This window comes from Meriones unguiculatus, chromosome 12 (genome assembly GCF_030254825.1).
Source record: "Meriones unguiculatus strain TT.TT164.6M chromosome 12, Bangor_MerUng_6.1, whole genome shotgun sequence".
NCBI classification, from domain to species: Eukaryota; Metazoa; Chordata; class Mammalia; order Rodentia; family Muridae; genus Meriones; species Meriones unguiculatus.
In genome coordinates, this window is record NC_083360.1 from 35,319,789 (window position 1) to 35,341,259 (window position 21,471).

Below are 21,471 nucleotides of genomic sequence, written 5' to 3' on the forward strand. Positions count from 1 at the left end.
CCTTAAACCCGAGGCTTTACCAATGATATCAAATTTAGAAACAATGAAGTAGTCGGCTCACTATTTTCTTGCGTGGCACCAGCTTCACCTCATGAGGGCCTCAGATGTGATCCTGCAGTCACTGATGATTTTCCTAAAATGGCTGTGATGCCCTTTCTCTTTCTACTTTATTTTGAACAGTATTTGCTTTCTTCTGCAGTGTCTGACCTGTTTTTCCCATCTAGTGTAGTTTCTATCTTAGTGGTACTTTTTATCTAACATGTTCAATTTTGATCATTTCCCTTGTTAAAGTAGCTGCTAGAAAGCTCAAGTTGAAATGGGCCCCCTGCTGTACAAATTGTTCCTCCCTCTCCATTCCCTGTGAGTGCCCTGTGATCTTCCCGGACGGTTTGCTCTGATCTGTGTGAGCCCTTTTGGAGACGCGCAGTCTTGGATCTGAGTGCCTGACACTGAGGTGCAGGGTGCTTTCTGTGAAGTGCAGGCTTGGAAAATCCCCCACAGCTGCAGCCCAGACACCTTCCCTCCCTGAAGGTCTCTGCTGGAAGGTAAGCAAACACAGGGCTTGTTTGCCTTCATCTCAATGCTCGCTGGTTTATTTGCCTCTTCAGCTACAGTTGATGCTTCCAGATGAGAGCCATTGTTTTTCACCTTTCCCCCAGTTATTCAATACTGTTAGATTTGCATTGGTCCTTTGTATCTTTGAGGAATTGGCACACCTCTCTGACATGATGGAAAAACATGTGTCCTGACGCACACTTCTAACTCCACACCCACTATGGAGAGACAAGGACTCTTCTCTGGATGTTGGTTGTCTTAATGGGAGCACGAGCTGGTTGGAATATGCGCACATCGAGTGCCTTTGCCTTCATCCTGGAGGCTAGGGTGTGGCACGGTGAGATCTCAGTACACCATCTGTAGAGAGAACCAATCTAAGCATGGCCTCTTACCACCTGGCCCACCTGGTGCTCATTTTGATCCCAATGGTACAGCTCTTCAGTGAACCCTTCCTGGAACCCTTCGCCCCCAGGAGGAGCCAATCATGGTAGGTTGTCAGCTGCCTGGCGATGGTCAGATGACAGGGTCAGAGTTAAGGTAGTGTGAGTGGCTGCATTGATGGATATCGACTGATTCATGCAACAGTTGACTGCACAGCAGAGCAAAGTTACCCACCTCATGACACAGTTCCTCTCCTGGGAACCCCACCTTCCAGGTCAGGGCAGTGTTTGGTGCGCAGTGCATGCTGAGTCTCCTGATGGCCTGTTGTAGTCAAAGCTGTCCCTGGAAGGTGAGACTCTCTGGCAGGGATTCCAAAGAAGTATTTAGATGATAGCTTAACAAGTGCTCTAGAACTGTTCTTCTAAAGCAGTGGTTCTCAACCTTCCTGTTGCTGCAATCCTTTAATGCAGTTCTCCATGGTCTGGTGACCTCCCAACCATAAAATTATTTTTGTCTCTATTTCACAACTGTAATTTTGCTACAGTTATGAATTGCAATATAAATATCTGTGTTTTCCTATAGTCTTAGGCGACCCCTGTGAAAAGTTTGTTCAACCCCCAAAGGGGTCTTGACCCTTAGGTTGAGAACTGTTGTTCTAAAGGTTCATGCATTGAAGGCTTGGCTCCCAGCTGGCAGTGCTGTTTTGGGAGTTTCTTGAAACTTATCTGGAAGAAGCAGGTCACTGGGAGCCTGCCTCTGAAGACTGTGTCATATCTTGGGTCCCTTTCTGTGCCCTTTGCTAATTTCTGGCATGACAGTGGACCTGCCTGCTCTCTCTACTATGATGCTTTGCTTCACCATGCTTCACAAACAGCAGAGCTGGTGGTCATTGGGTTGAAAACTTTGAGTCCATGAGTCAATGAAGTCTTTCATCACTTCCAGTCTTTCTTCTAGGTGTTGTTGCAAAGGTGAGCATGCTGACTGATACCGGGGCTTGAGTTAGGGACACTTGCATCCATTCATCTCGCTTTAGGGCAAAGTAAGGCACTTGTGCCAAGTTGAGAGAATCTGCTTACAGGCTGGCGGCAAAGGTTCATGGCTCTAGGACATAGTATGACCACCTTGTTGAGTTTTAGCTGCTACGATTTGATGTTACGGTGGTCTGTGCTGTTGATGCTACTGTTTTTGTGTTGACTCTGGGTAGTTCCAGAGGGACTCATGCAAGCTAGATGGGTAACCAGAACTATGGCTGTTAGGGTCTAGGAGCGTCAGGAGTCTGCTCACTGCCATCCGTTGTTCCTGACCATCACCCCATGTAACCTTTCAGTGCTCTAACTCAAAGGCAGGACTCACCATGTGGCCACAGGCATTCAGCCACATTCGCTTGTCATGCCTCAGTTTCTCTTCATGTGAAGAGGACAGCAGAAGGTGCTTCCCGTCCTTTCTTGCTTCAACAGGCTGGTTCTGTGAGTCAAAAGCTTGACTATACTAGGAGGGCTGAAGTGCTGAAGTGAGAGAGCTGGTTAGTTATATTCACTCCTGGAGTGTTCTTAAAGCAAACCGGTGTGGTCCATGTACTGCCAAGCACAGACGGGGCTGGGGTGGAGGGGGAAAGTGAAGTGGACCAAGTGTTGGTCCTTACAGCTCAGAGGAGAAACTCCTATAAGGAGTTACTGTGCAAAGCTGGCAATTTGCTGAATAAGGTGGCTGTAGGGTGTGATCGGTGTGGTCAGTGCCATCCAAGTGCCACCTGGAAGGGAATATGATGGGACTGGGTGCTAGGAAGATGGACACTAGGAAGAATTGTGCTGAACTGTGGTTTGAGCTTGGGAGCTGCCTGGGGATAGATGAGAAGCAAAGGACTCAAATGGGGAAGATGTCGCTGCCATGCACAGGAGGTATTCACTCTTCAGTGCATTGGTGGAGAAGTGGGGAGGCAAAAGCATCCAGGAATATGCATTCATTTAGAAAATGGCTACCAAGTCCCTACTGTGGACTGCCCAGTTTTCTCCTTAGATCCCAAATGCGGTATTAACTGGTACACCAAGTCTGACCTCAGGATCCTGACATGTGAAACCTCCAGAAAGCGTTGGCATGTGCATCAGGCTACAGAGAACAACATAATTACTTCCATTCACTCATAATGTAGGGTCAACAATGACTAATTGTGGCCATTTTGTTTGCTCTCTAGACATTACCTGACTTCATAGACAGCGCTCAGATTTGCCATCTGAGACCATTCAACCAGGACTACCAGGGTTCCATTGTCAGCCTAACTGGTGACAGCCACATTGTTCCCAGCACCCCATCTGGGTTTGGCTCTTTACAGCTGATTTGTTTGACTCAGCATGCCAGTGAGGTCTTGATTGGCTCCCTGGATTTTAATTTGCAGAGTGACTGGATACAAACACATGGAAGCTAGTGTCATTGAAGGAAGTTTACCACTCACAGCCCCCAAGAGGGGCAATGTGCTGTTCTCTGCAGTGCCATGCTTGTTTGTTTGTTTTTAATAAATTTAAAATACCAATATAACTCCATGAGAAAAAAAAATGAAGCTGGGGCCTCACATGTGGTTACATCCCCAGGCTCTCTTACCAATGGGTTAATGCTATCTTGGGCTAGTTATCACAGGAGCAGGTTGTTACAAAGCAAGTTTGGTTCCTCTTGTCCCCTGTCTCTCCAGCACTCTCTCCTTTCTGCCTTCTACCCTGTGAGCCTGAAGGCCCTTGCTGATCACGGGACAGTTCAAGAACTGTAAGAAATAAATCTCAGTCTAAATTTAGTATTCTGTTGTAGTAACATAAATTGAACGAAGAGGGGCAGTACTATTTGTTTCCTTCTTCTCTTTGCAGCAGGTTCAAGACAACATTGTCAATTATTGTCGCCTTGATGTTTCCCAACACTTATTTTTGTCCTCGACTGAGGTTACTAGCTAGATGGTAAGGTAGTGTTTTTGGGTGGTCATCTTTTTCATGTGGTAACCAGTTATTTCATTTTGGTTTGTACTTTTGGATATCACTCTACCTTGTCCATCTTTTTTTTTTTTTTTTTTTTTTTTGTATATGTATAAAACGCTTGCGAAGCTTGGTTCCAGATGCACTGTTTAGAAAACTGTTCAGAGGCTACGCTGCCCCTTCCTCTGCAGAAGTGGTTACACATTGGTGCTGCATTTGATCTTGTTCTCTCTCTCTCTCTCTCTCTCTCTCTCTCTTTCTCTCTCTCACACACACACACACACACTACTCTCCTGAGTGCAGGACAGACCTGTCCCTCTCTGTTCTGATAGACCTCTGGGGACTGTGTTTGGCTGGTCTGGTCCCTGCTGATGGGCAGATGTCTGTAGAGGTCCTCTGCCACTCATTTTCCATGCATCTTAATATCTCCGCTGGGGCAGTTCAGTGCCTTTCCTTCTAATAGTGGGTATAGCAGGTGAGTGTTTGCAGTACCCTGTACCCTGTACTCTGCTCTATAGAAATGGTGTTCTCTACTGTCCTATTCCAAACATAGCTGGTCTTACAATCTTAGTAGGACTTGGCCAGTCTGGGTATTAGTTATTAAAATAAAAAATACATATTTTATTTTATGTGTAGGAATGTTTTGCCCGTGTGTGTGTGTGCCAGGTGGGTGTCTGGTGCCTGTGAATATCCAAAGGGAATATCCAAGCCCTGGAACTTGAGTTCTGAGGGTTGTGATCTGCCATGTGGGCGCTGAGAATCAAACCGTGGTCCTTTGGAAGGACACAGAGCCTGTGCTCCTAGCTGCTGAGGCATCTCCCCATCCCCCGCTTTGGTAGGTTGTTTTAGTATTGCCTCTAGCGGAGACTGGGCCCCTTTGATCTCTGGACTCAACTGCATTGTCTGCCTCCCAACCCTTTCCTCCTTCCTATTCCTGTAAATTGCTGGGTCTTAATTTGATAGTTTCTGCATGGAATCATAGCTTTACTATGACTTCCAGACTCCTCCACACTCCGGGGCTTTACAGGGTCAGAGTTCCTGTCAGGGGTGTGGGGGCCTCTGATATTCTAGATTCTATCCTGTGCTATCCACCCAGGCAAGGGTATCATTGGTGAGACTGTCAGCTGCCTGCAGCGCTCCAGGCCACACTTGGGAAGCTAAACATGAGGCTTCTTATTCTTCTGGCAGGCTTGTGCCTTCCCAGCTTGGGAAGGAGAGGGCGTCTCGGGTCCCTGGTCCAAAGAACTGGGTGTGTCTCCAAGCCTCTCCCATTCTCTTCTCCTACCCCTCCCTCCTCCTCCTCCTTTTCTTTTTTCCAGTCAGAATGCAGAGACAGGAAGGCATCATAATGCCCCCTCCCACTCCCCTCTGGTTTTCTTGCTGTGACTGCATACACAGACTTTCCCTATTTACAGAGAAGCTTCTAAAGATCTAAATCACCAATAACAACTAAAGTGTCTTAAAATTGCGGCAAAACCTAGGAACTTCGTGAGTAAAGATAAAGCAGTGTACTCAGTGAGTATCGGTTGTAGGCCAAGTCTGCTGTCTGAGATGAGGCAGAGCAAGGAGGGGCTGAGGCTCCAGAGTGCTGCTGAGTGAATTGGGATCACACACTGGCCTATGTACATGCTGACCAGGTTCCAGCAACATTAACTGTTCTGAAACGACTGTTTTGGCCAATTTCCCCCAGAGAACACAAGGCCCTCATACATGTAGAAATGTGAATATGTGCGTGTCTGTGGTACTCAGTTCTCAAGGACTTTGGCCTCAGTGTCTGAGACAGACTCTCCATAACCTCTCTTTTGGCACCATGTGGCAATGGTCACATTCAGCATTCCTGTGGCATCTCTTTGTTCTTCAACAATTCCTGTATTGGCTGGGATCAGATTCCGTGCCTGCCAGTCTTCTCAGAGACGTCTCATTTCTTTGGCGGCATCATGCACTGAGGGAGGTCCAGAGATGGAAGGAGCAGGCATGGAACCATTGGCATGGCTGATGGCACTCTCTTCTCAGATCATCGTTGGTGGGTGGAGACTCCTCTCAGAGTCTCTGCAACACGGGACCTGGGCAGCTTTGGACAGCAGTGGGAGGTAGCTATCTGTTCAGCTCTGGTGCCATCTTCCCACAGGCAGTAGCCTAGAGACCCCTCGCTGTCCAGGTGCAATGCTGACCCCTGCTTACCCTGGCATTTGTTAATTCACAGTATTTGAGAACATCGCATGGAACAGTTGCTTAGTAAACTCAAGCATGAAGGTAGATCTAAATGGCGGCTGTGTTTTCAGAGTGGACTCCATGGAGCTGGGACACGGTGCGGGCATTTTAGGGTCTGTGAAGTCTCCTGAGTGCCCTGTGGGAGGCAAGGCCGTTGTCTTTCTGGGCATCCCAGCACAAAACAGACATGGATCAAATCTTCTGGCTGTCGGCTCTGAAAATAGGCATTGGAGACCCTCAGAAGTAGTCACCAGAGGCTTGATCACATTTGATTTTAGTCAGCACTGCAGATGATTTATTTTGCCGCCATTACCTTAAAACACATTTACTTAGAATTTCTCAGTGTGGGTGCTTCTGGGCAAATGTCAGCAGCTGCACCTGATCTGCACAAAGGGTTTTTGTTTGTTTGTTTGTTTGTTTTGTTGTGTTTTGTTTTTATATAGCTTTGGTTATTTCCAGATGTTAAGGGGGCCTGAAATGGAGCTGTTTGAGACCTATGGTGTTTTGAAAAGTTTCTTTAAATTAATTTTTATTCTTTGAAAGTTTTACTTATACAATGGACATTGATCATATCCCTCTTCTGCGACCTCCTTCCAGCTCCCCCTAGAACCCCAACCCGTTTCCATCCAGATTTCATGCCCTCTTTTTCATTGCTGTTAATATATCCAGATCTAATCAGCGCTGCCTATATATGCGTAGGTGTGAGGCCATCCACTGCAGTATGATCAACCCATCTGCAGCCGTGTCCCCAAAGGAGAGTGACCTTCTCCTGTACACCTATTAACAGCCAATATCTCCCCACGTAGGGGTGCAGCCCCTGACCCATCCGAGCTGGGATTTTGACGAGCTTCACCTTAGGTGGAGAGCCGTAGCTACCGTTAGTTGATCTGGATGTGGCATGACTATTGCATACAAGTCAGCAGCTCACAGCTCTCGTCCCCATTCTGTGGCTCTTACATTCTTTCTCCCCTGTCTTCTGTGAGCCTTGGCCGGTGGAGGTTGACAGAGATGACCTACCCACAGCCAGACACTGAGTTTGTTATTTTTACTCAGCTCTTTGACCAGTATGAGCCTCTGCACTAACCACTACCCTCTGTAAAAGGAAGCATCTTTGACCAAAGTTGAGAGAAGCCCAAGTCTATGGTGGGCTTTAGAATACAGTACAGTTTGATAGTATGACCAGTTAGGAAAACAGTGACAGCAAGGTCTCTGTGCAGGCCTGTGGTTTCTGCAGTCATGGGCTTTTGACCATGAGTAGAATACCAGGCATGAATTCCCTCCCGTGGAGTGGGCCTCATGTCCAGTCAGAAAGTGGTTGGCCAGCTCATAACCATTGTGCCACTATTGCACTAGTGGGTACGCCTGGCCAGTGAGTCAGTGTCGTAGCGTGTGCCTCCAGCACTGGGGAGGCATTGGTGTTTTTCTCCCCCAGCAGCCTTCTTAACTCCTTCTGGCACTGTGTGAGCTGGCCAGCAGGGGGCATTTTCCTGGTTGAGGTTGATTTTTCCGTCCTGCATCCAAAGGGATTTGGGCAACAATAAGGTCTTACCATTGAGTTAGTGTGGGCAGAGAATTTCTCCTGGTGTGAATTATTTCTGGGTGCCTCTGGGGCCTCTCTGACCAATAACTCATAGAGCGCTGTTCAGTACTCAGCACCGAGATTTTCATTTAATAACCCTTGACATCTGAAAGCTTGTTGTCCACCCATGCAGGATTTGTTCAGATCCTTTAAAATATGCGTAACATACTTTTAAGTTAGTTTAGAAACTGTTGGATTTCTTCACATATTCTTAGTTTTTCTAGCCCATCCCCTATCTATCCTTTCCTTAATCTCTGTGTCCTCACTTCAACCCTTAATCCTGAGTATTTTCCACCTGTGTTCTACTACCCCTTCTAATTGGCTTACTTTTTAACAAATTTTATAAGTGTGTTGGGAAGGGTGCCATGATCTCTCTCTCTCTCCCTCTCTCTGTCTGTGTGTGTGTGTGCACGCGTATGTGTATTTAGAAGCCAATTTGCAGGAGTCAGTTTCCTCCTTTCACCGTGTGGGTCCTATTGTGGATCTGTCAGCATGTTGGTCTAACGACTGGCTCTCTTCACCCTCCTGAAATCCGCTTAGCCTTTTTTTGGCCCAGGGTGGCTTCCCCTTCCAAAGGGGCTGTCCATGCCACCTTCATGGTGCTCAATGAATGATTCCTCTCAGAGTTAGTGCTATGGCAGTATTAACAGTCTTAACATTCACAATCAAACTGAAATTCTTTCCAAGCTAAGATTTTCTAGCATCACGTGACACACTCAGAAACTTCAAAAACTCTAAGCTTTTAGATTGAGTATGCTCAGCCAGCAAAATCTGTGCTAGCATTTCTGAATCTGACAAAAAAAAAAAAAAAAAAAAAAAAAAAAAAAAAAAGTAAAAACAAAAAGATCTGAGGCGCTTCTGCCTTCTAACAGTTCAGATATGGGAGACTCAGCATGCATCCTTCACTTCTTAATATAAATGCAGAAAGTGTGCTCTAGGGTGGGAGGCTCAGAGCTGCAGGGACATTTATATGGACCATGGATGAGGTGTGTGTGTGGGGAGAACTGTAAGTTAAGCAGATGAGGGGGCGCATTCCTAACAGATGGCCTTACTCCCAGACCCTGAGGGTCCAGGTAAGTGTTGGCTAAGTGGAGAAGGTGGAAAAGATACACAGTCCCAGTAGAAAGAGGTGAGGGTCCATGATGGGAAGCATCCTTATGAGCCCTGGCTTCTGGAGGCCATACCCGAACATGCTCACCAGCAGCCACTCTGTCAATGATCTTGTGCTGTGCTTTCCCCAAAGGAGAACCACTGTCGCCGCATCAAGATCCTTGGAGACTGCTACTACTGTGTGTCGGGCCTCACCCAGCCCAAGACTGATCACGCCCACTGCTGTGTGGAGATGGGACTTGACATGATCGATACCATCACGTAAGTGTTGCACCGTTACAAGGTCTGTCCAGGGCTGCAGAGGCTGAGACAGCAGTCGGAGGGGGCTGGGTCACCCACAATCACCACAGTGACTGACCCACCCACGCTGAGAAGTGATACATTGGTGACCCCTACTCAGTCTATGATGTGTTACTCTGTCTGCAGAAATCCTTCACATACCTAGTGGGCCTGAGCTATGAGAAAAGAAGCATCTTTGTAACTGAGTTTGGTGAGGCGATGAGGAGGGCTGAGGGCACAAGCCCATTGGAAGGCCAGTGGGTGTTCTTCCAGGCAGCTGATTGCTTCTGCTGCTCTGTGGGGAGAGAGGGCTGAAGTCTGGGTGGAGTGCGTTGTCCTGCCAGACCCAGCCTACCTTTTTCTGGTCAACCTCTGCTGTCCTTGTTAGAGATGGAGATGGAGTGCAGGTGTGGGGCTGGAGGCTGACTGATGGATGAAGGTACGTTCAAATCCAGACATCTCAGCCTGTAGTGGCTGCTCATTTCCATGAGATGTGTTTTCAGGGATTGGTGTGAAGGTCATGCTTAGAGCAGAGAGAGCTCTAAAGGTTGTGTGAGGAAGGAGTGGTACAGCGGCTGCTGGGTGCAAGAATGCACACAGACCGTCCACACGGTTGGAGCTTTGAAACAGTGTGAGGAGGGAACCAGCACTATGATTGCCCTGAACACCAACATTAGTGCTATACAGAATAGCTCTCCAGGGTTGCTTCTGCTGAAAGCCCCTGGGACCTGATCTGGGCTCCACTCTGTGAGTGAGAGTGAAAAAGCTCCTTGGTACCCACAGTGAATCCCTGGATGCGCTGCCATGGGAAGAGGCGGCTGGTAGGAGTGGTCTGCTGAGAAGGATAAGGGAGAGTGGGGAAGATTCCTGCCCATGGCTACCTTTTGTTCCCCAGAGGGACATTACATCATCATGGGTCACATGTCACAGCAAAGCACTGTCATAGGGCAGGAGAGATGGCTCAGTGGGTAAGAGAACTGACTCTTTCTCCAGAGGGCCTGGGTTTGATTTCTAGCACCCACGTGGTGGCTCACAACAGTCGGAAACTCCAGTTCCAGGGGCTCTGACACCTGTTCTCTTCTGGCCACTGCATGCATGTGGCCCGCAGACATAACATGCAGGCAAAACACCCATACATATATAATAAAAATAAGTCAAACACTTATAAAAACCATTATTGCATCTCATATATCCTATGTGGCAGCATTCAACATATCTGCCATGTCACCTATCCTGTCACATAATCGCCACCCCTTCATCTGTATCTTGTATCACATCCTATGCCATCTAATGATAGTTTACATCCAACCACATGCCATATTTTATCATGCGTGTATCAGTGTACTGTGCCATATATTATGGCAGGTATCGAACATGACACATGATGTAACAGTCAGTGACACCATATTGTTGCTGACTCCAAGTATGCTAATTTTCTGTTCAACAGGAGCCCAGTGAATCCAGGGCAGGCTCTTGGGGTAAGGACAATAGATAGTCTGCAAAGCCATCCAAACCAAGAGGAGGTCAGACTTGCATCCCGGAAGACCATATCCATCTAGTCTTTAGGCCCTTTTTCTTTTTAGGCAAGGGTTTAAATTAGGAAACAATTGATGAATTGAAGTACACTATCTATCTGTGTGTGAAATTATCATAATGGAACCCATCGACTTTACACTTACATGCACTAATAACAAACGGGAAAAAGGGATGAAACAGTTGATGAAAACTGGTGGCTGGTGAGCCATAGATTTGACATACAGTCACATGGGTGTCACTAGTTATGGCCTTGAGATTGGTGAGGCAAGGTGGGTGCGCCAGCTGACTGGGCTGACCAGGCGGCTCACAGTGGCTTTGTGTCCTGCAGGCGGGAGGCACCTTCCTGCCTCTTCTCCCTGGCAGCTCTACTTTTCACCTGGTCTCTTCATGGTCAGGAGCCTTATTTTTCATGCGGGGCTCAGGCCTTCCTTCCCCTCTAGTTTCTCTTGTGAGACTGGCATGCGCCTGGCTTCTAAGGCATTGCTGTGGCGTACCCTTTCTGGTTGCTACCCAGGAAATGTCACATCTGCCCGCTGAGGCTGAGCCTGCATCTTGCCCACCCTGCCCAGCTTGCTCTGCTTCTCTTAACTGTTCTTCCAGTATTTCAGCTCAAACTCTTCAACTCTGTGTGTCTGGCCCCGTGAGGAGAGACTGGTGAGCCACAGGGCTAGGCAGCCTTCTCTTAGCCTAAGTGGCTGCTTTCCACTCCATCTGAAAGTCCTACAGCCTCAAGATTATACTGTCCTAGAGTCTTTATGTGGCCTGAATTTCTGGCTCTGGACTGGAAGGAAAAAGCAGCTGAGTTCTTCCGAGAGACTCCTAACAGTTTTTCTTCCTGTGGGAATTGCACAGAGCCGGAGATGGCCAGGATTTGCACAGAGCCAGAGATGGTTCAGCCTTGGCTGGCCTCTGGATCTCCCAGGAAGGTTCCATATGGCAACTGGCACCTTCCTTGCTGGCCAGACCAGCCCGTGTTTGTCCCTATTTCAGAGGGGTGTACAGAAGCACACAAGACAGAACATTTTATCAAGAGGACCTGCGTGTCCAGGCAAAGCAGGTTAGCCATGTGGTTTTGTTTCTTGACCTTGGAGTAGAGCAACTGGGAACTTTGGAAATTCTGTGATTCATGGGGAGAATGAGTGACGCACTGGAGCTCATGCATGTGCGGAGTGCCATGCTGGGCCTTGTGCCCTATGCTCCAATGCGGGGGCAGTGCTTGTGCCCCTAGCTGTACCCTCCTTCTGTGTGGAGCCATCTGGAACAGGAATGTCTCCCAGTATCTAGAGGAAGCCAGAGGGCTTCAATGGTTTGGATTCCGTTGGTTCTGAAATGACCTCGTTTTTCAAAAGATCCCTGAGTGATGGACAGTGTGCCCCAGTGACTTGTAAATAGCTGAAACGGTGGGCCAGAACTGCCCATTTTCAGGGCCCACAGCTCTTCTGTAGGTTTGAGATTTCTGACTGGTCAGAGAGCTTTCTGGGACACAGAGACCAGCGCGGTTATTGGGATTCTGGAACCATTTCCTGCATATCTCTTGGATGCGTGGTGCAATGGTGAAGGGCGGTTGCCAGGCCACACTCTCCTGACCCTGCTGGTTTGGTGCTCTGTGATCAGCTGTTGGCTGGCAGCAACTGCACCAGGACGACTGGCTGTTGAAAGCATGGCAGGCCGTTTCCACATTTGTGCACGTAGGATGGGCTAGTGCTTTGTAAGAACCAGAGCAAGCGATGCTGCCCAGGTGGAGGTGCAGCTGGAACACTGTCGGACTGGTCCTGATTTCTCCCCAGGCTGGGGGCATCGAAACCCTTTCCTCATCAACAACGGTGTGACAGCCTGGTTATTTTACTTCCTAGACTGTTTATTCCTGTGGGGAAAATAGACAAAAACGTTTGTTTTTCTTTTTCTCACCTTTAAACTCAGACCACCTATGCCTGTTTCCTTTTCCTTGATTGGCTCAGAGCTCAAGGGCATCGTTTGTCCAAGTCTGCAATCACAGACAGCTCTTGAGTGAATCCCAGGGGGACCTTGAGGTACCCTAAACTGTAGAGCATTTGTGTGCCTTGCCTTTACTTCCCTACAATGCAGTATCTGACAAGAAATGGGTTTTAGGACCATCTCCTCGGCTGTTGTGCTGGGGCTGGCAGGGCAGGCTCCTCCTGCATCCTTAGGGTGAGGCCACCCCTGGCTGTATTTTGGTGGACCTCTTAAGGACTTCTATGCTGCTCAGCCCTCAGACTAACCCCTCCTGACCTCTGTTCCCAGATGCCCATGAAGGCAGGCTTCTGGGACAGAGATCTCTGGAACTTTTCTCCTGGTGGTGAAGTAGTCGAGGCCTTTCCCCACTCTTCCTATGTGAACTCTATCTCCTCCTTTTTTTTCTTATACCCCTTCCCCTCCGTTTTTTTTCTGAGTGATCCCAGGACCTCTGGTTGCAGAGGATGTGGAGGAGCTGGCGGGTTCCTGTTTTGCAGCCTGGGTGAGCTTCATTTTCCTCGAATGCGTCATCCTTTGTCTGTGAATGGAGAAATGGTGGTTGTGAGGAAGGACCGAGTGTCTCTCAGACGCAGTGGCTGAGTGGGAGGATTTCAGCAGCCTCTGCAGGGGATGATTCACCAGCTCCAGACAGAAGGAGCCATCCCCAAAAGAGAGAGGCCCTCTGCTGAAGGATTTTCCCAGGAATTCCCTCTGCTGGGCTGTCCATGGCCCTGTGCATATCTGTCCACGTCACAGGGAAGCCCCTGCTGGCACAAGTGAGCTGGGAACAGTGACCTCATTATTCTTCCACACGCCCTCCAAGTGCACAAAGCACTTTTTCTACATAGATTTTATCTAGCGATGCCCTTGCTCCTGAGCTGTGCATCTCTCAACTGCTATGCTGAATTAACTTAACAGGAAATGCACAGGTTTCCCCCAGCAGCCTGATGAGGACGGCCTGTGCCATTGGTAAGTCATTGGTGGATGCCAGTGATCTTGAGGCTGACGTTCTTTTACTCAACTCCCTCTTCCTTAAGCTGGCTGTGTGTAAGCCCTGACACACGTCACAGTTCGTCAGTATAGACTAACCATGAGGATTACTTTGTTTAATTACTGGATTCTGAGTTTTTGAGTCAGCCCTGTAGATATGGTTAAGATGGAGTCTCCTCTGGGGTGGAGGATGCTGTGAGTCCTCCATTTACTGCAAAGAATCTGTCGTAATGTTTAGGGGACCTGGGGATCCTAAGCCTGTATATTATAGCTGACCAATGCATTATTATAGATAGTGAAGCTAAGACCCTGGAGGGGAAGCTAGGAGCCCATGTGTCCAGGGCACATGTTTGAACATATTGGGTTGAAAGTGTTTGCTACATTCTTCTGTCATGGTAGGATGGAGGTTGGGGGCTGCCTCAGGCAAGTGTGTTATCATTGCTTCTGAACAATTCTGCCTAGGAGTGCCCATTCCTCCCTTTTATTTTATTTTATTTTTCTGTTGTGTGCACAGCTGTATCCATAGTGCTTGGAAGCCTGGCTGAGGGAAGTAAGCTCAATAGGCTCTTGTTGAACAGAATACAGACCCGTCATTTCATCTTTGCTCTAGGTTTTATGTTGGCCAGAATCTATTTGTACCAAGAGGGCAGAAAAGCCCTGTGCCTCAAGGTTGGCTGCTTCCTATTGAGATCCAGCACCAAAGGTCAGGGTCAGGGCTGCATTGTTCCTTCCTGGAAAATACTTGTGATAAATAAGCAGCTCTGAGAGCATAGATAAGAAAGAAATGTAGGATGAATAAAGCAGAAAGGTTATGGAAACCCTGGTTTCCTGGAAACGAAGTGAAAGGTTTTGTTGGATTTGGGCAGAACATGCCTGAGTTTAAGGGAGCCAAACAGAGCCACAGCCCAACATCTGGATATGCTGTTTCTTTAGAAGACTCTCTCTCTCTGGGGTGCTAGCCTTCACATACCAGAGGCAGAAGCTGCCAGGAAAGAGTGCTTGTTGGCAGAAAGTGTTGGATGCCAGACGTGTGGGGCCCTGTGGGCTTTGGAAGATCCAAAATGGCTGGTTTAGAAGGCGTAATGGAGCTTGTGGACATATGTGGGCAGGGCAAATGATGTCCCAGGATCTCCCAGGTTGCCTTGCCTTTTAGGGCTGCAGAAACAGAAATGCTGAATGTGCTCCAGAACAGGAAGGGCAGGTGTCTTCAGGAACATTGCTCATGTAGGTTTTGAAATTCAAATTTTATCTTTAGGGTTTTGTTTCAGTGTCTCCTACTAGAGATTGGCAGACAACCGGGGATAAAGTTAGAATTTTAAAAGTTTATTCAAAATGTATAAGACAAAATGGCTCTTAAAGGCAGCAACAATAGTCTGATTATCACATGCACTTCTGGGGTTACTGAAACTGATTATGTACTAGGAATTCAGGGTCCTGCCCTTGGCCTGTGTCTGGCTCTGGCATCTTGCCTGCCCAAGCACAGGGGCAAGGGCTGTCCTGTTAGGAACACATCTCAGGGGAGTGCCTTGAGGGGCCCAAGGGGAGTGCGGATATGCATTGTGGGTGTTCCAGGTGGGAACAGGGCGGGCAGTTTGTAAACAGAAATCAGGGTGAGGGTAAGCCATGTGCAGGGCAGGATCAATACATATATGCTGTTTTAGTCCTGAAAATGTGACCTGCAGAGTCCGCTCAGATGACACCGGAGGGCAGAGGGTGGAGCAGGCTGAGGCATGCTGAAGGCTGCACTGTTTGCATTATGCTCACACACCTTCTGTGTCAGGGGACTGGCTGACCTTCGCAGAGTCCTTCATGGAGCATGTCTTGGTGTTCTCTATTAGTGGAATCGAAAAAGCTGGCAGGAGGTGGTTTACATTTCCTGTGTTGAGGTGCACTGAGATAGCTCTGAAGAAATCCCAGAGGTTGTGAGAGCTAATGTAGGAAGAGCCCGCTCACATGCCAGGGCATGGAGTTTCAGGGAGCAGCAGTAGGACATCCTCAGTTAGTCAGATTGGCTGGGACACCCCAGTCCTTACTTCCCTCCGCACCTGCTCTGCCTTCAGTCATTTCCCCAGAACTGCTTCCTGGGAGAGAAGACCTACATTGAGGTCCTGGACTCATTTGCCTCTGGGGGACTCCTCTGAGTGGGGAGGGGCGGGAGGGCTCACAGAACCAGTCGCACGTTGATGTGGCTGACTCCTGCTTCGCAGGAGGGCAGAGACGTGCTGCTGTCCCCTCAGCAGACCTCCATGTGCCTGTCACGTCGCAGCCCTTGCGGCCTGTTCCCCTGTGCGGCCTCACTGCCAGCCCGCGGCACCTGCTGAGGGAGCTGCAGGCAGGGTCCGCCCCACGCCCTCTACCTGTGTTACAGGTCCGTGGCTGAGGCTACCGAAGTGGACCTGAACATGCGTGTGGGGCTACACACTGGCAGGGTCCTCTGTGGCGTCCTGGGCCTGCGCAAGTGGCAGTACGACGTGTGGTCTAACGATGTGACCCTGGCCAATGTCATGGAGGCTGCTGGCTTACCAGGGTAAGTTGGAGTCTGGCTGGAAGGTGGCTGGAGCTCTCATTTCAGGCCTTTATCCTGACGGCACTTGGGTAGGTTCTGCTTTGACCCTCCAGGGGTCAAAGGTAGCCGAGGTCCAGTGCTCATCTGCAGGAAACCAGCATGGATCCGACCAGATGTGCATGGGGACTTTGTCCTGGTACACAGGCTATTGTCGTGTCTTGTCATTCCTGTGGTTTATTTTCTCAAAGCTGTGCATGGGAAACTCCGTGACTTTAGAGCCTCGCTCCTGAATGCCGGTTTTCTCCCTCTTCCTTCATGCCCTGCCCACTTGCCCCATCTCTCAGCCAGCTGCAGAGTTTGAACATGAACTCAAAGCTTTCCCCTACAGGAAGCTCAGAAGTGCAGGGAAGAGCTGGCCTGACAGAGGTGGCTTGAAATTCTGTGAGTCAGAGAAGCAGGGGTGGGTTGAGGTTCCCATGTCATTCCTGCTGTCCTCTGCCCGCTTCCCTCTGCCCACCAGCATCCTTGACCTTCAGCTTCTCATTGGCCCGGCTGTGAAATTTGCCTTTTTCTTTTTCCACTCTAGTTGTTTTGTTCTCATTTTCTCCATTAGAAAATTAGTTTCTTTCTCTCCTTTGGGTTTCTTGGTGATCCTTCATCCTTCATGGCTCTCACCAACCCTATTCTGCCTTCTTGGGTGTGTACCCCTTCACTTGGCTGGCCTGGGACTTCCTGTCCTCCCTTCCCAGGTCACCTGTGCATTGGAACATGAGTGCGTACACCCCAGTAATCTTGCCCTCAGCAGAGTGACCTCTGTTGTGACTCCAGTGAGTGCATCACCCAGGACCCTGTGCAGCCGCACTTGTGAGTTCACACTCACCTCTGTGCTCTTCTCTCTCTTGTAGGAAGGTTCACATCACAAAGACGACCCTCGCATGCTTGAATGGGGACTATGAGGTAGAGCCAGGTCATGGCCACGAGAGGAACACCTTTCTGAGAACCCACAACATCGAGACCTTCTTTATTGTGCCATCCCATCGGAGAAAGGTGGGCAGCCGGTCCCCTGAGCCAGCCATTAAACAGCCAGGAGGAGACCTGTGAAAGAGAGGAGTTGGTAGGAAGTCTGGAGTTAGAAATCCAGGAAAGACTGGGCCACTTTGGGTCCTTCATCCTTTTTGAGGCCCTTCACTCCTTTACACAGTGGCCATGAGCTTCCTGCAAGGGGTCAGGGAACAGACCTTTGTCAACTTACGGATGCCTTGCAACAGGGAACTCTGACCATCCTATGTTGGATGCTTCATGTCCCCCTGCCAGGAGAAAGATGATGTGGTTAGGATTGAGGGTGACAGGGCTTCTGGGGCTCAGGTTCAAGCTGATTGGATGGTATGGACTGAAATGAGGGTACTGACTCAGGTGAGGGTGGGCTCAAGTGACTGTGCTTACTCGGGTAACTGCTGGCTCAGCGAGTATGGTGGGTTGGCGAGGGGTGTGTTCTCAGGTGAGGATCCGGGCTCAGGTTGAGGGTGTGTGCTCAGGTGAGGGTGTGTGCCTTGATTGAACATGCTGGTTCAGGAGAAGGCGTTGGTTCACATGGGTCACAGGCCCCGTTGAGGATGCAGGCTCAGGCTGAAAGTCGGACATGTGCTTATGTTTTGGTGTGTGTATGTGTGTGCTTGGTACATGTTCATGCTTATGTTGATGTGTGCTGGGCTGCATACATGTATATGTATGTGAGTATATATGTGCATGGGAATGGAGGTTGAGTTCAAATTGGTTGTCTTCCTGGATCACTCTTCACCTTGTTTTTTTAGTTGGATAGAGTTTCAATATTTAATATTCATGTGTGCATATGATGTATTTGGATCAAATACACCCCTTATTTCTTCTCCCTCAATGCCTTCCTTATCCCCTCCAACCTGTTCAAGACAGAGCCCTATCCCCTTACCTAGCTCTAAATATCTGCTTCTCTGGAGCCCCTTTATTTGCCTTAAACAGATGTGGGGGTATAGAGTTTGGGGGGACCAGCACCTCATTGGGGACACAACACTGGGATATGAGAAAGACCCTCCAGGCTTGAAGTGGCCCTGCAGGCACGTTCAGCAGTTACTTCTGCCCAGCTCTGGACCAGCACCTTCTTCAGCCTTAGAGCTGCAGTGGTCAGCCTGAGAGACTGTCACTGTTTCAGGACAGCACTCATCTGACTGGCACGGAGGAGCAGGGAGGACATGGGGTCTGTAGTGGCAGGGCTGGCTGGGCAGGCCAGCTGCCTCCTGAGTGGGCTGAGCATGCAGGGAGATTCTGATGAGAGCCAGGTTCCTGAGGGTAGCTTGGGATATCTGGGAGAAAGTAGGAAGTGTAGGAATGGATCCCCTGGCAGCAGGTTCTGCACCTGCCACTTGGCATGAGTGTGCAGGGGTGAGGGAATATGAAGGGCCAGCCATTTAGAAGAGGCTCCAAGATAGTTGGGAGGCCTAGAGTACTGAGACGGGAAGACTCTAGTTACCTCAGGTGGATGCCGCTTCCAGGCTGGGTCACAGAGCTACAGCTTTGAGATCGTCTGGTTTTAGTGTGTGTGTGTGTGTGTGTGTGTGTGTGTGTGTGTGTGTGTGGAGAGAGAGAGAGAGGGATGGAGAGGGAGGGCGGGGCTGTCAAAAGAGCATAACTTTATTTGGAGAACTTTGGTCATGGGAGGGGAGAAAGCAAATGGCAAAGATTAGGTGAGCATAATTTCTGTGATGAAATTATGGCCACACTTGTAGAGGCCAGTGGAGGTGACTGGGAGGCGTGGCCAGGTAGTTGAGGCAGGGGCAGGTGAAGAGGAGGCTGAGGGCACTTCACTATGCATCCTGGAGAAGACCTGGGGTCAGAGCTGCTGTGGGAGAGGCAGCTTCGGGTCACTTTAGGGTGATGGATACCATTCAAGAATGAGTGACTCCCGATCCCTGCGGCTTTCTTTGGCTTTCCTTTCCATTTTGGCTCATTCTGTCTTAAGAAAGCCATGCAGTGAGCAGACTCACCTGAGCACACACCCTCAACCTGAGCCTGGACCCTCACCTGAATACACACCCCTGGCCAACCCACCATCCTCACTAAAGCCATAGTGCAGATCAGGGCCCGAGAGTCTCTAAGGCATGGGTCCCTCAGTTTTAGCAGAGGTTTGCCCCTATCTCCTAGTGTTCTGCCTGTGGCTTCTGTTGTTTGAAGAGCAAAGCATGCTGGGACCAGAACAAGCTTTGAAATGAAGTTTACTCTGAGCTCCAGTGGTTATTTTCCTGGTTTGGAGTCTTCACTGCTGGCTACCTTGTTAATTTGTGGATGCCTGGTCTGCAGTGGGTACAAAAACAAAACAAAATAAAAAAAAAAAAAAAAAAAAACAAAAACACCCCTAATTTCAGTGCTCTGGAGTTCCTATCACTATTAAGGCCACATTTCCAGCCTAAGAGTCAAGATCTGCACCACTGATAACATTTTCCTGTACCCTTGTGTTTGGATAGATATTTCCAGGCTTGATTCTCTCGGATATCAAACCAGCCAAGAGGATGAAGTTCAAGACTGTCTGCTACCTGCTGGTGCAGCTCATGCACTGTCGGAAAATGTTCAAAGCTGAGATCCCCTTCTCCAACGTCATGACCTGTGAAGACGATGACAAGGTAGGAGTGGCCGAGGGTCTCAGGCACCGCTGCCTCTCCTCAGTGGAGCATGCCCTGCTGTAAATACTGCTCAAGTAGCTTACCTCGTATTGTGTGTCCTCCCCACCTTTGGTGGCAGATGGCTTCCTTTGTTGATCCATCTCACCAGCCTAAGATTCTTATTTTATTTTAGTTTCACACGTGGTGTGCATGTCTGTATGGATGCACACACGTGTGTGGGGGGGGACATATGTGGACACATGCTGTGGAGGCTGAAGGTTGTTGATGTTGGGCATCTTCCTTAATCGTTCTCCACCTTATTCTTGGAGGTAGGGTCTCCCAGAGGAACCCAGAGCTCACCCAGACTGCTAGTCTAAATAGTCAACTAAAAGAATGCCCTGCCTCAGCCTGCCTCGCTCTGCCTAGCTGCCGCGGCCCCCTGGCTTTGACTTGGGTTTTGAGAGCTGTGTTTCAGTCTTTACTCTTGCTGCTTGCCGGGCAGGTGGTTTAGCCCCAGAGCCTTCTCTTCAGCCCTCTCACTCGGGTTTTTAAGAAACAGTTTCTTGTCCCAGAAACAACTGGTTTCTCTGAGCAGCTTTTTTTTTAATTTTTTTCTGTTGGCTTATCTGTTGTCATCTGTAACCCCAGCAGATGCGCAGAACCTTTTCGGCTTTGTTCTGGATGGAGAGGGATAGCAGAGCTGGCTCCAAGTTCCGAGCTGGGGATGGATCTCCAGTGTGGGCCTTCTTGTGGACACCAGGATTTTCTGTCTTGGACAAGTCAGGCACTCACTTGTGGGCCTTAGGATCTTCTGGCATATGGTGGTGGTGGGGTGGGGTGTCTCAGGCTTCAGTTCAACGACACAGGGCCAGAGACCCTGACTCCCTTCTGGGGAAGGCTCCACATTATTTTCTACGGGAGACACATCAGAGATCTTAGGGTGTACTTTAGGGCTCTGATGCCCCCTTGTGGATGGCTCTTGACCAGAGCCTCTGTATCCGCTAGTATTTGAGTCTGAAGGTGCCTGGCTTCCCTTTGCCGGCTGTGTTCAGCCCTCTGAGGTTACATCGAGGTTACCTTGTGTGTGTTGGCTCGACGCTATTGCTCCTGGTGCAGCTCATGCACTGTTGGACCATTGTTTTCCCACCATTGTTTTCTCTGTCTTTACTGATTTCATACCTTTTATACCTTCCTGGTAAAGTTAGAGCTTTTTCAGCACAAAGCAAAGTTCTATTGCCTCTTGTGTATGGTGGTTCCTTGCAACAAGCATTTGTGTATGTGAGTTCCTTTTTGCTAGAACTTTATCTGAGAATAATCTAAGAACTTCGTTCATGGTAGATGACATCAGGAAGAATTAGCCCTTATGTATGCCAGACAGCTGGAGGCTGCATTATGCTAAATTCTGTCACATGGTATACTATCTGTATAATGTATGTATTATACAGCTGTAATATAGTATTATAATATATAAAATGCAATACAGAGATATAATAATCATGTATACAGGTATATAATAATCAGTCACACATAGAAGGAACTTTGGCACCAATCATGCAGACAACACACACACACACACACACACACACACACACACACACAGTGGTTGTCAGGGGGTCTGGTGTTAATTGCCCTAGCAAGAATTTTTTTCATCCTTAATCTCTATTACCTTCCATGTCTGGCAGGCTCCTCATCCCATCCCTTGTCCTGGAGACATGTGATCACCCAGAACAATCTTAGCAGGGACTCTGGTCACGCTAGCCAGAGTCC

General features: G+C 48.9%; 1 protein-coding gene across 1 annotated transcript in view; it reads left to right on the plus strand.

The window, feature by feature from the left end:
• Adcy1 (adenylate cyclase 1) overlaps nt 1–21,471 on the plus strand; it is a 118,847-nt gene that overhangs the window by 56,526 nt on the left and 40,850 nt on the right. Inside the window, exons 5-8 of the mRNA XM_021648237.2 lie at nt 8,924–9,051; nt 15,938–16,096; nt 16,981–17,122; nt 19,570–19,725. Coding sequence (XP_021503912.1) covers nt 8,924–9,051; nt 15,938–16,096; nt 16,981–17,122; nt 19,570–19,725 — 585 coding nt within the window. The remainder of the gene's footprint in view (nt 1–8,923; nt 9,052–15,937; nt 16,097–16,980; nt 17,123–19,569; nt 19,726–21,471) is intronic.